At 50.0% G+C, this 12,963-nt stretch overlaps 1 protein-coding gene across 1 annotated transcript; it reads right to left on the bottom strand.

The window, feature by feature from the left end:
- Positions 1-1,728: 1,728 nt before the first annotated feature.
- LOC132337867 (guanylin-like) lies at positions 1,729-7,694 on the bottom strand. The gene is made up of 3 exons (XM_059866844.1): positions 7,364-7,694; positions 4,019-4,208; positions 1,729-3,165 (listed from the first exon to the last, which is right to left on the bottom strand). The coding sequence occupies exons 1-3, from the start codon at positions 7,436-7,438 to the stop codon at positions 3,101-3,103; spliced, it is 330 nt and encodes a 109-aa protein (XP_059722827.1). The 5' UTR covers positions 7,439-7,694; the 3' UTR covers positions 1,729-3,100.
- Between the last annotated feature and the right edge of the window lie 5,269 nt (positions 7,695-12,963).

Below are 12,963 nucleotides of genomic sequence, written 5' to 3'. Positions count from 1 at the left end.
CCAGCTAAACAAGTCTGGGGTGTCCCTGGGGGCAGAAGGTTTGTGGGAAGGTCTCCAGTGCATCCCTCCTGCCCCACCTGAGCCCTGGCAGTTTCAGCAGGATCTTGGTTCTTATCCTGTTTCCAAACAAAATCCAAACAAAATTCCAAACAAAATAACCTCCCTCTCTACAGGAGCTGCTCCAAGCTGCTGTGCTGGGACCTGAGGATTTGTCACATCAGTTCTAAAGGAAAATAGGAAGTCCTTTCTCTATCTGGAGAAATAACTGCAGGTTTAAAAGAAGCCCCTGCAGTGTTTGAGGCAGGAAATCCCCATTTCCTGACTTCAAGGCAGCAGGAAGAGCCTTAGTGAGGGACTCTCTCTTTGGAATTTGCTCTGGATGCATTTTGTCCTGAGGTACAAAATAGTGGAGGCAAGGAATCCTCTCCTACACCCTCACAGTTTTCCTGTCAAATGAAGTAGGAATTTATGCACCTCATGATAATTTTCTAAAATCAATTCTGGATTTAGGTTCCAGATTCCAGGGCTGAGGATACAGATTTGGTGCACTGAGAGTCTTGGTGGAACTTGCTGAGTTGAGGGCTCCATGTGTAAGAATGGAGAAAGCAGTTAAACAGTTACAAATAGGAGGGGAAATGTGAAATCTCTGATATGAACTTGCATTACCATGACAGACCTGGGGGTGCTCAGCCTGGAGCAAAGGAGGCTCAGGGGGGCCCTTGGGGCTCTGCACAGCTCCTGACAGGAGGGGACAGCCAGGGGGGTCAGGCTGTGCCACAGGGAACAGGGACAGGAGCAGAGGGAATGGCCTCAGGCTGGGCCAGGGCAGGCTCAGGGTGGATGTGGGGGTCCCAGCTGTGGGTTCCTCTGGGTCTGGATTGAAGGCACTGAGACAGCAGTTCATGCTCACACTCAGGTGTTTATTATTTCTTATCAGTCAAACAGTCTCACTGCTGGGAGTTCAGCAGCTTTTCATTACAAGGCACAAAATGCCCAACAATCTCTTGGTCCAAGGGCTTGTGAGACTGAACTGTCCAATTAAGAGCTGACACCTGGATTATTTTCCCTTTTAACCCAAGAACTGATCCCACAGAGCTGCAGTGCAGACTTTTCTGCCCAATTACAAAATGCCACTCAAACCCATGGAGAAGGAGGAAGAAGAGGCATGAAGAAGAAACCCAGGACAGCACCCTGTGCCCTCCACCTTGCTGCCATCCACAGCATCCTAAAAATCCCAGACCCTCAATGTCTCACCCAGTGACACACCTGCACTGCTCTCTGTAATCTATTTCACACTTTTGTGGGTTCCAGTCTCTCTTGAAGTCTGGGAAACTTTCTCCATGGATGAGGGTCAGAGTCAGTGCTGCCCTGGGGGTCAGGGCACCCCAGAGCAGACACAGAAATATTCCTGTGTCCTGGGTTTGCACGGCTGGACATCAAAAGAAATTTCTTCATGGAGAGTGTGGTCAGGAAGAGGAAGGGGCTGCCCAGGGCAGTGGTGGAGTCCCCATCCCTGGAGGTGTCCAAGGAAGGGCTGGGAATGACACTCAGTGCTCTGGGCTGGGTGACCAGAGAGGGATCAGGCACAGGTTGGACTCAATGATCCTGGAGGGCTTTTGCAACCCCAACAATTCTGTGATTCTGTGACTACAAATTGGTTTTCTGTGGTATTTTTGGGGTCCCCAGGACGAAGGAGGAATTGAGACTCTGACTCCATGTTCTTAGAAGGCAAATTTATTATTTTATGATCTTATATTATATAAAAGAATGCTATACTAAAGAATAGAGAAAGGAGACTTACAGAAGGTGTAACAAGGTACTAATTAAAAACTCATGACTGCTTCCAGAGTCCCAACACAGCTGGACTGTGATTGGTCATTAAGTAAAAACAATTCACACATTGAATAAACAATCTCCAACCACATTCCAAAGCAGCAAAACACAGGAGAAGCAATCAGATAATTACTGTTTTCATTCTTCCCTGAGGCTTCTCAGCTTCCCAGGAGAAGAAATCCTGGCCAAGGGATTTTTCAGAAAATATGACAGTGACAGTTTTAAGTTCATTTTCAGGACATTGTTAAAAGATATATTTTATTGTTAAAATAAAATTGTTAAAAGATACATTTTATTCAGGGAAGCCACAGACATGAAATGCCTTATATGGGGAAAAAGCAAGGAGGCAAGAAGAGTCTTGTAAAACAAAATCCACCCCAAAACCCAGCAATAACAAACAAACCAAACAAATAAACAAAAAAAAAATCCAAATTATTACTCGTTTTTTATTGCCTGTACAGCATATAAACATGGACAGATGATTTCCTCACAATCTTGCCACCAATAAATAAACAACAATGCTTTCATTTCAGTGTGATTCTAGCACTGCACTTTGGAATTCCTTTCTCTCAAAGAGAGTTTAAAGAACCTTGATATCCAGCCAGTGAAGAAGTGTTCCTGTGCTCCTCTACACCCATTCCCCAAATCAACAACAATCAGTACAAGGAACAGCTGATTTCTGGCTGCCAGAAAACACCTGGCACTCCTGCCCAGCACCAGAGCTCAGCTCGAGTTTCTTGTTGCAGTTCTGCTACAGACTCAGAGGTGTCACCTGCAGACAGGTGGGAGGGAAAGGGATCCAACCCCCTGGGAAGGAGGGCTGAGAAAGGGGATAACCCAGTCATGTTGGTGTAGGGGAGGCCAAATCACAGGCATTGTGACATTAATGATATGAATGATTAGACACTACTTATTGGACATTAAATATTAGCCATTCAAAAGGCTGCAGGGGATGCTGAGTTTCACCCAGCGTGTTCAAACCCAGGCAAAATAGTGGGAAATGACACCCAGGGCATTTCCATTCCAGTGTCACCCAACTCCTGCAGCACTGGGACCCCTCAGAGGAGTCCCAGCCCCCTTGCTGGCAGATCTGCAATTCAGATGCTGCTGAATCCAGGTGCTGCAGGACTGCAGGAACGTCCCCATGAGCTGGCAGCTGCAGTGGGAGGTGAAGCCCAGGAATTTGATTGGTGAAAGCACGTGATCTTGCCACAGGAATGCACAAACTTCCCAGCTGGACGTGTCTTTTGTGGGTTTTCCCACCTGCTCAGAAGCAGCCAGCACAGGCAGCATTGGCACAGATCTCACACAGGTCGTCCTCAGCAGCCAGGCCTGCCCAGGAGAAAGGGGGTTCAGTGGGGTGCCAGGAGGGCAGAGCCACCTGCCAGAGCATTTGGGGACTCCTTTGCCTTCCTGCTTTATCATTTGAAAGGTCCTTGCAGGTAGAACTGCTCTAAGTAAAATTAGCTCATGCTAAAATCTGACTGAAGGGAAGAAATCAAACCTGAATTCCTTGGGAAGCCAGGGGAACATGTGGAAGCAAGGGGACAAGAGGACATGGCAGCATTTTATCCCAAAGTGTCCCTTGTACTGGACACAGATAACTGCAATAGAATAAGTTAAAAAAGCAAAGACTGCAGCAGCAGCCCATGGCAGAGGGACCTTGGGCAAGGAGGAATGGCTTAAGCTAGAGAAGGGTAGATTTAGATGGATATTGGGAGGAAAATCCTCCCTGAGAGGGTGGGCAGGCCCTGCACAGGGTGCCCAGAGCAGCTGGGGCTGCCCCTGGATCCCTGGCAGTGCCCAAGGCCAGGCTGGACAGGGCTTGGAGCAGGGATGGTGGAAGGTGTCCCTGCCGTGGCAGGGGTGGAATGGGATGGGATTTAAGGTCCCCCCAAACAAACTATTCAGTGATTGCATTATTCTGCTTGGGATGAACTTTTCCCTGGTCACAGCAGTGGGATGTGCCTGGGGAACAGTTCAGCTCAGCTCTGCAGGAATTTTCCTTGGTGGTTCATGGAGCCCAACCTTTGCAGGAGAAAGGGCAGCACAAGGGCAGCACAAGCCCTCCCAGCTGCCCTGGGAGTGACACAGAAGCAATTCCGTGGCTTTGCCTCCTGCTGTTGGAATGTTTAAGGCTGAAAATCGTGGTAAAAATGAGAACTACGAAATATGAATGACATACTCAGCCTCCTGAAAATCATGGGTGCATCTTCCCTCTTGCACACTGGCCTGAACTCCTCGGGGAGGAGTTTTTCCTGGCATGGGGAATAGCTGGCCATGGGCACCATCATGCGAGGGTTGATGTGTCTGCTGCCATCCATGAGCTCCTTCAGCTTCTTCACAGACTCCAGGGGGAATTTCAAGTCTCCATCCTGTGAAGAACCAGGAAAAAGAAGTGTCAGGAAGCCAGGCCTTTTGCAAATCCATTCCATTTCAACCAAGAGCTCTCCCAAAAAGTATAGCAGAGAGAAAAGATGGTGTTGAAAGAAAGCCAAGACAAAACCTGTGCTGAATGAAGGCAGTGGGCAGAGGGAGAATTCAGTCCTGGCTCATCCCCGTGAGACAGACCCATAAAATCTGGGATAGGAAGATCCAGGCTGGGAATCTTCAGCCTAAAAAGAGAGAACTGGGAAATGTCACAGAATCCTGGAATGGGCTGGGTTGGAAGGGACCTTAAAGCTCTTCTCATTCCCCCCCTGCCCCAGGCAGGGACACCTCCCACTAGACCTGGCTGCTGCCAGCTCCATCCAGCACCTCCAGGGATATGTGGTAGAGATCTACAAACCATGGCTGGAATGGGGATAAATGGGGATTTATTTGGTTCACTGCTCCTCCTAACACAGCAGTGGGAATGGCAGGTGTTGGCTGTGACCTGCCAGGGTGTGAGCACACAAAAGCAGCTCTTCTTTCACCCCACACATTGCTGAGGGCTTAAACCCTTCACCCCAAGGCATTGTGGAAAGTTTCCATTAATTTAGAATCACAGAACCTCTTGTGTTGGAAGGGACCCACCGGGATCACTGACTCCAGCTCCTGGCCCTGCACAGGTGCCCAGCAATCCCACCCTGTGCCCATTTAAAACTTGCTCACACCATCTGTGAAAAACAAGTGTTTGGAAACATAAATAGAACACTTCTGACTCACACCAGAAACTTAAGGAAGCTGGGGCAAGACTCTGAGAAATATTACTCTGTGTTTTAGTTGCTTCTCCCTGTTCATCAGTTCAGGGTCATGCCCTCAGTTTTGAGAGATTTCTCCTTTTTGAGGTCATAGATTTAAGTTGCAGCTGTTTAACCAAGTGCACAAAGTCTGTACCCATCTGCAGATAATCTCAGAGTTTGGCCTAGAAAGCAAATGAGCATTTTCAAACTGATTTATATCTGCTGTTTTAACGTGGTTTCGTGGCCAACGTGCAGTCAGTAAGGTGATGTGGGAGGTCCCAACCCCAGGGCAGGGTTTGGAATGAGATGAACTTGAATGTCCCCTCCAACCCAAACCATCCTGGGATTCTGGAGTCAGGGAACAGCTCCTCATCCAAAGAAATAAAGTGCAGTGACTCTGATACAGCACAAGACCAAATATTAGCATTAGTTTCACATCCCCATGAGTCCAGTGGGGAGTGGTGTGAGAGCATGGGGAGGGGATTTGGTTCTGGCTGGGGTTTTGGAGGGTTTTTACAGTGTCTCATTGTTTTGGTGTTCAAGGTTTAAAAACCCCAATGAGACTTTGGATGCGTATTTACTACGTCAAAATCTCTCCTCTTGCAATCAGTTTATGATCTTGCTCAGGTTCATTTATCAGTTGACCTCAAGGATCTTAGAGATCTTTTCTGACCTTGATGGTCTATAAAAGTTAATCAGGCACTGGCATCAGCAGCCCAAGGGAGTGGTGGAGTCACCATCCCTGGAAGTGTTCCAAAAAGATGTGGAGGTGACACCAGGGACAAGGTGGATCTCTCTGTGCTGGAGGAACAGTTGGATTCAATAAATCTTAAAGGGATTTTCCAACCTAAACAACTTTCTGATTCTGTGATCAGCCCTGGCTGCCCATGAAAAATTCACTTCTGTAGAGGCAGCTGTGGTCACGCAGCGGAGAAGCAAAACCCATAGAACTAAAAAAAAATGTGGATTTCCACAGGCACAATTTCAGAGAAACCAGGAACTCTGACATCTGCAGGTCCTGGGGACAAAAAAGAACAAAGGAACAGCAAAATAGAGACAAAACCACCTCGAGTAAGAAAGATGTATTAGAGAGAGGTAAATTTGACAAACTCTGGGACAAGAAAGGGAAGTCTCAGGACCAATTTCAGAGAAGAAGAGTGCAAGCCAACTTTGTGAAGAATCAAAGAATCAGTCAGACCTCAAAGACTTCAGTGAAAGGAGTGCAGTGCACGCAGAGTTCACTGCAAGTACAGTGGGTAAAACATAGATTTAATGATTAATGAGAGGAGAATTCCAGCTCAGACTCCAGAGATGCACTTCCCACTCCTTTACATAGCCTAGAAGCAGCCATTGTCATTTATTGATTTTTTTTTTATGGCTACAAGTGGAAAAGGGGGATGTTTTCCACTGGGTAGGAAGCTGTTTGCTCCTCTGGAGACTGTAAATGTTGAAGAATGGTTTGAGAGAAAGGAATAGCTTAAACCTGCTACCCCTGGCTATCTCTGCCATCCAAAGGACAAAAAGAGGACACAAAGATCCCTGGACACCTGCTGCACACACATAAAGAGAGTCAGTAATTGCTTAACAAGTTGTCCTGGTCCCCAGAGGAAGGTGTTTACATTGCAATCAGACTGAAATCTCCCACAGTCTCTCAGGAGGAGTGCACAGAGTTCCAAAGCTTTCCCAATAACAGACCAGGGCCCTGAAGTACCTTCCCACCCCTTCCACATTGTATGGAGTGTCATGGTTTGACACTCCAAAAACTCCCAAAAAAAGTCACTTCCTTTTCAAACCAGGACCTGGAGAATCAGCCATGGGTGCTGTGTACTTGGAAAATTTCACAGAGGCTCCTTTAATCACTTCTCTGCCTATTAATATTTAATTGGGTCCAGCTAAGCTCTTTGCCCTTTCATTACAGGCTCCATCCCATAAACTCACAGATCATTTCCACAAAGAACTTCCTGCCTAGAACCAGGTAACACAAGACAATTTCTCCTTTGTTCACACCTTGTTTGCATCACTCTCCAAAGTCAGCACCTTCACTGCACGTGGCTTTAGGTCTAGGAGAAAATTCTGGGCATGAAACACCTCAGTCCCCAAGGGATTTCAGAGCAGAGATGTGGCTGGAGAAGGTAAATAAACAGCAGCAGCATTTAGTGATACCTGAAGTGCTTTACAGAAGGAAAACCCAGAGCTGGGTTTTGGGTTTTGGGTTATGGGGAGATACAGGTGGAAATCAAGGCAGAGCAAAGCAAAAGTTCAGATCTATTAATTCAGTTCAAGATTCCTGTTGCAACCAGAAGTTTTAAAAATATCATCACTTTGTTGAATTTGTAATGGCGACAAATGAAAGAGAAAAAACTCACCTGAACATAGACTGCCTGGGAGAGGTGCACCAGGACAAGGACTGCCAGGACTGTCCAGGAAAGAAAGCTTTTCATGGTGCCTGCAAACCAAGCCTCCCCTGAACTGGACAGATTTTATTTCCTCTGTCTTTGGCCTTTCTTTGGCCTTTTTTGTGTCTCTCTGACTTCCCCTGAGCTCTCAGAGTGCCCAGCAGTCAGAGCTTTATAAAGACTTCCTCCAGCATGATGCTGGTAATCCATTAATCCAGACTTTCTATTGGCATGTCATAAACCCCGAGGGGACTCTCAGTTATCTGCTCGGGGGTGCAGCTGGTCAGGCACACCCAGGCACATCCTGGCGTTTACGAGTCGCTCCCCCTTTGAGGCACTGGCTGTGACACAGGCAGGCAAAACATTGCAAACCACAGCAAATACATCCACGGTGGGGACTGAGCTCAGGCAGCACCTGAAAGTCCCCAGAATTCTGGCCACTTTCTGCAGAACTGGGAGTGAAAAAAGAAGTTTGGAAGAAAATAGGAAAAACACTGTTCCAGTCAGTTGTCTGTTCTGGGGGTCCCAGGAATGAGGAGTGTAATCACAAAATCAGGGAATGGTTAAAGTTGGAGAAGCCCTCTAAAAGATTGTTGATGTGGATGTGACACCAGGGACAAGGTGGATCTTTCTGTGCTGGAGGAACAGTTGGATTCAATAAATCTTTAAGGGATTTTCCAACCTAAACAACTTTCTGGTTCTGTGAAGCTCTCTAAGACTGTTGAGTCCAACCATCAACCCAGGATCTGGTGGTTGGTTGTTCACCATTAACCTTGTCCCCAAATGCCATGTCAAAAAATGCCTTTTTTGAACATTTCCAGTGCTTTTTTGAACATTTCCAATGTTCAAAAAATGCCTTTTTTGAACATTGACTTCACCACTGGCCTGGGCAGCTCCTTGCAGTGCCTGCCCACCCCTTTCACAGAGAGATTTCCCCAACATCCAACCCAAAGCTCCCCTGGCACAATATGTGGCATTCATATTTTCTGGAAAAATCCCTTTGCTTAGGATTTTTCTCCTGAGAAGCCTCAGAGAAAAAGGAAATCAATAATTGTCTGATTTGCTTCTCCTGTGTTGTGCTCCCTTGGAATGTGTTTGGAGATTGTTCACCCCCAGGGGATTGTTCCATTGCATTCTGCTGGGAGTTGTTTTCACTCTTTGGTCAATCAGTGCCAAGCTGTGTCAGGGCTCTGGAGAGAATCATGAGTTTTCATTATTGTCTTTTTAGCCTTCTGTAAGTATTCTTTAGTATAGTTCAGTACTCTTTTATATAATATAGTATCATAAAATAATAAATCAGCCTTCTAAAAACACGAAGTCCAATTCATCATTCCTGCCTTCGTCTGGGGGAACCCAAACACAATAAGGCCATTTTCCCTGGTCCTGTCCTTTGTGATCCCACTCCTGTCAGGGCTTTGGAGAGAGCTGAGGGCCAAGGCAGAGAAGCCCAGGCTGTGCCTGCAGATGCCCAGCTATAAAATGTGCTCTCTGCTCTTTGCAGCCCCTAATTAAAAGGCATCAAGGTGTTAAAAGGTGCAGGGGATGTCATTAAGGGCAAAGGCTGCCCGGAATGAATCCATTTCTCTGTGACTCCCATGCTGGTGTGGAACCCACACAGATGTCACACGGATGGAGGGGGGCCAGCGTGCCTCAGCTCCGTTCTGACATCAAGCTCAGGTCCTCAAATCTGTAAATGATTTCTGGAACTGTGTGGGTTTGGATTAACAGAGACACCAGGAGAACAGTGTTCCTGATCCCAGCAGAACAGGAGAGGGCAACAGTCACCCACTGAGCACCTTCCTCAGCCTCAGCAGTGGTTTATGCCCCAAGGGCTCCAGTTCTGGCTGTAACCCAAATTATTGTTCACATTGCAGTGGAAATCATCTGCTTTGTGTAAAACTCCAGAATCCAAAGCAGCCAGGTCCCCAGCCAGGGGGCTTGGAGGGAGGGAGTGGGACTTTTCTGATTCAGTATAGCCCAAATTGCTGTAGAGTTGAAGCTGAGCTGACAATGCAGAGTGTCAGCTGGAAGACTTTGCATCTCTCCTCTCCACCTGCCTGCATACACAAAGTTTGTACTGGAATGATCTTTATTCCAACAAAACAATGATCCTTATTCCAACAAAACAAGCTTGTTTCCTTTCCTTTAATGATTTCTCTGCTTTCTGCTGCCCTGGCCAGCAGCCAACAGCATTTGCAAGCCCACAGCAGCTCAGGCCTCTGCCCTTAATCACTTTAACGTGGGTCAAGGGTGGAACAGCAAAAATCTCCTCTGAGAACATTTCATTTCCCACATGCTTGGGAATTTTTACAACCATTTTCTTCTCCAAAAGCTGGTTTATCCTCAACCTGTCAAGCCCTGAGTACAGCTTGGTGGAAACTAAACAACAGATTAAGGAGGCATGGAGGGAAGCAGAGGATTTTGTTAAGATTGAAAATAAACCAGGTTATCAAATCCAGCCTTGGAGAGAGCCCAAAGAGGCACTTTTGGAGAGGTGTCCCTGGGCCAGCAGGGGCAGAGGGAGCTGCAGTCAGTGGTTCTGTGCCCAGTGAGGTGGGGGTACCCCGGGGCCCTGCCCTGGACAGGGCTCTTTGGTGCCTGAGCAGGGGAGGAGGAGCACACCCTGTCCTGCTGGCAGGTGACACATCCAAAGGATGGGGCCAGCCTGGAGGAGCTGGCCATGCTGGGAATGGGTCCTTGGGGATCTCATGAGGTCCTACAGGTGAGCTGGGGTGGGAGCGACGGGGCAGGACGGTCAGGACAGACGGACACCAGAGATCTCTGGAGCCAGGGCTTGGAACTGGGGGTTTATTGCAAAGGGCCTGGGGCAGGGCCCTGCTGGGAGCTGCCAAACACAGCTCAGGGCAGGGCTGAGAGAAGGGAGTGGGAAAGAGAGAGAAGGCAAGAGCGTGTTAAAGAGGATGAGAGAGTGAGGAAGAGCCAGGAGGGTAAGAGAGAGAGTAAAAGAGAGTGAGGTTCCCGTTCCAATACCAGTGGAGCTTTATGTTATTTATACATTTTAGCAAACAAAGGCCCCGAAATTCATTGGCTGCATGTTACATTAATCTCTAATTAATATTCTATCTTCTACTGGTTAAACGACTGTCTCCCATCTCACACTAATTATTCCACCAGTCTTGTCCACCTCTGGAGTCAGTGGGTCTGGACTCAGTGGCCATGAGTTGGTCCTCATGATCCCCTCCTGCCAAAATCACTTTTCACAGAGTGAACACCTGGGACTGCTGACCTGGCCCTCTTTGTCCCTCTTTAGGCCCAGCCTCAACAGCCCCAGGGGGACCTGAGCAGGCTGGGGAGATGGGCAGGGAAGAACCTTCTGGAGTTCAGCAAGGGAAATGCAGGTTCTGCAGGCACCAGCACAGGGTGAGGGTGAGGGTGAGCTGCTGGAGGAGCTCTGCAGAGAAGCACCTGAGGGTCCAGGAGGCAGTGAGGTGTCCCTGAGCCAGCAGAGTGTCCTGAGGAGCCAAGGAGACTAATGGGATCCAGGGGGCATCAGGAAGAGCATTGCCAGCAGGTCAGGAGTGCTCCTGCCACTCTGGTCAGCCTGGGAGGCACATCTGGAGTGCTGTGTCCAGTTCTGGACTCCTCAGGACAGGAGGGAGTGGAGCTCCTGGGCCAGTGAGGGCTGTGGAGATGATGGAGGGCCTGGAGCATCTCCCTGCCGAGGAAAGGCTGAGGGGCCTGGGGCTGTCCAGCCTCCAGAGCAGACTCAGCTGAGAGGGGCCCTCATCCCTGCTTGTTCCTGTCTGCAGGGAGGGGCAGAGGGCTCCAGGAGGCCCAGGGATGGCACAAAGGGAACGGGCAGGAACTGATGCCCAGGAAGTTCCAGCAGAGGAAGAGTTTCCAGCAGTGGCAGAATTTCTTTGCTGTGCAGTGATGGAGCCCGGAGCAGGGGGTGGAGTGCCCCTCACTGGGGATATTCCAGACCCATCCAGGCACAGTCCTGTGCCATGTGCTCTGGGATGGCCCTGCCAGAGCAGCACGGTAGGACCAGATGAGCCACTGGGGTCCCTTCCAACCTCACCTGTCCTGGGATTCTGTGACTGGAGTTGTCCACCACTCCCAGCTGGATCACCCAACACTGCTGTCCCAGCCAGGGGCTGTCTCTGGTGTGGAGCAGCAATTTACACACCAAGGTGATGGCTTCCTAGGTCTTTATTCCTTTTTCCATGGTGCCACGTGGCTGCCCCCATGTCACAGTTCTGGTCTTGTCCCTTCGTGGACGTTCAGCTTCTTCACCAAGCTCAGGTTAGATCCAGAAGCTGCTTAGGATTCAGGAGGTGCAGGGAGGAGGACAGAGACCAGGTCTGCTCCTGGAGGTTCCCAGACACCCCTGCCCTGCAAACCCAGCCCCACCAGCCCAAGACCTGGGAGAGGCCAGGCCAGAGAGCAGAGGAACCTCCCCGTGTCCCCACGTGCCTCGAGCTGCCTGGGGCTGTCCCCTGGGGCTGTCCCTGGGGCTGTCCCTGGGGCTGTCCCCTGGGGCTGTCCCTGGGGCTGTCCCTGGGGCTGTCCCTGGGGCTGGCCTGGTTCAGGGACAGCTCCAGGACCCCCACACCCAGCTGGTAGCACAGACAGTGCTGCCCAGGGGCTGCTCCAGGCAGGGAGGGCTGTGCTGCACAGGAGCTGCCCCCACTGCCTGCAGAGGGGAGCCCCCCTGCTCACCGAGCGAGTCGTCCTTGGACCATTTCCGTAGCTGGTTGATCTGCACGGCCTTCATGCACTGCTCCCTGGACACTTTGTAGGGCTGCAGATTGAGCAGGACCTGCTTTGCCCGTGGGGTCCTGCAAGGCAGGGAAGATTGCCCTCTCAGTCCCTGGCTGGAGCCCTGCCTGGCCCAGCCCCTGCTGCTCCTGTGTCCCTTGGCCCCACCACCCCCAGAGTGGGCACGTGGGACACCAGGAGCTGGGCTAGCCCAGGGCATGCCCATGCCAGGGGGTGTCCAAGGGACCAGATCCAGCCCAGGGCTCAGGGCTCCCCTTCCTTGATCCTACAGGGGTCCCTCCTGCCTGCTGAACGCCCCCAGCCCTGACTGCCACACTCCTACCTTGGCTGTGGTGTCCTTCTGCGAGGGGACGGTGCCTTCTCCTCCCGTGCCCCTTCTGGGGACAAAGCAGCAGCCACCCCTGCCACAGCAGCCACTCTCTCCTTCCTTAGCCTTTCAAACCCTCCAGGAGAGAATGCAGCAGCCTTCCTCAGGCTCCTCCGCTCTGCCAGGGCTGCGAGCTGTTTCATCAAGCAAAGGGAAGGCAGCTCAGACATTTTGGCCACAATGACAGTCCCATCCTGCAGCCCATGACCCAAGGGACAGTTTGGCTCCCTCCTCTCTCCCCCAGAGCTCTTGGCAGTGACTCTCTGCTTCCTGAAGAAGTCTGGACACCACAGAGGCTCTGTTCAGAGAAAGATTCCTGGCAGCACAGTACAGAAGGATGAAGTAATTCCCAGGACTGAATGGAGGGCCCAAAAGACATCCCAGAATGGACAGATCCAAAGGGATCCTCTCAACAGCCTCCCTGCAGTGAGGCAGGACATGATCCTCCATCCATGTAACA

This window comes from Haemorhous mexicanus, chromosome 23 (genome assembly GCF_027477595.1).
Source record: "Haemorhous mexicanus isolate bHaeMex1 chromosome 23, bHaeMex1.pri, whole genome shotgun sequence".
Lineage (NCBI taxonomy): Eukaryota > Metazoa > Chordata > Aves > Passeriformes > Fringillidae > Haemorhous > Haemorhous mexicanus.
This window is presented reverse-complemented; position numbering and strand designations above follow the sequence as displayed.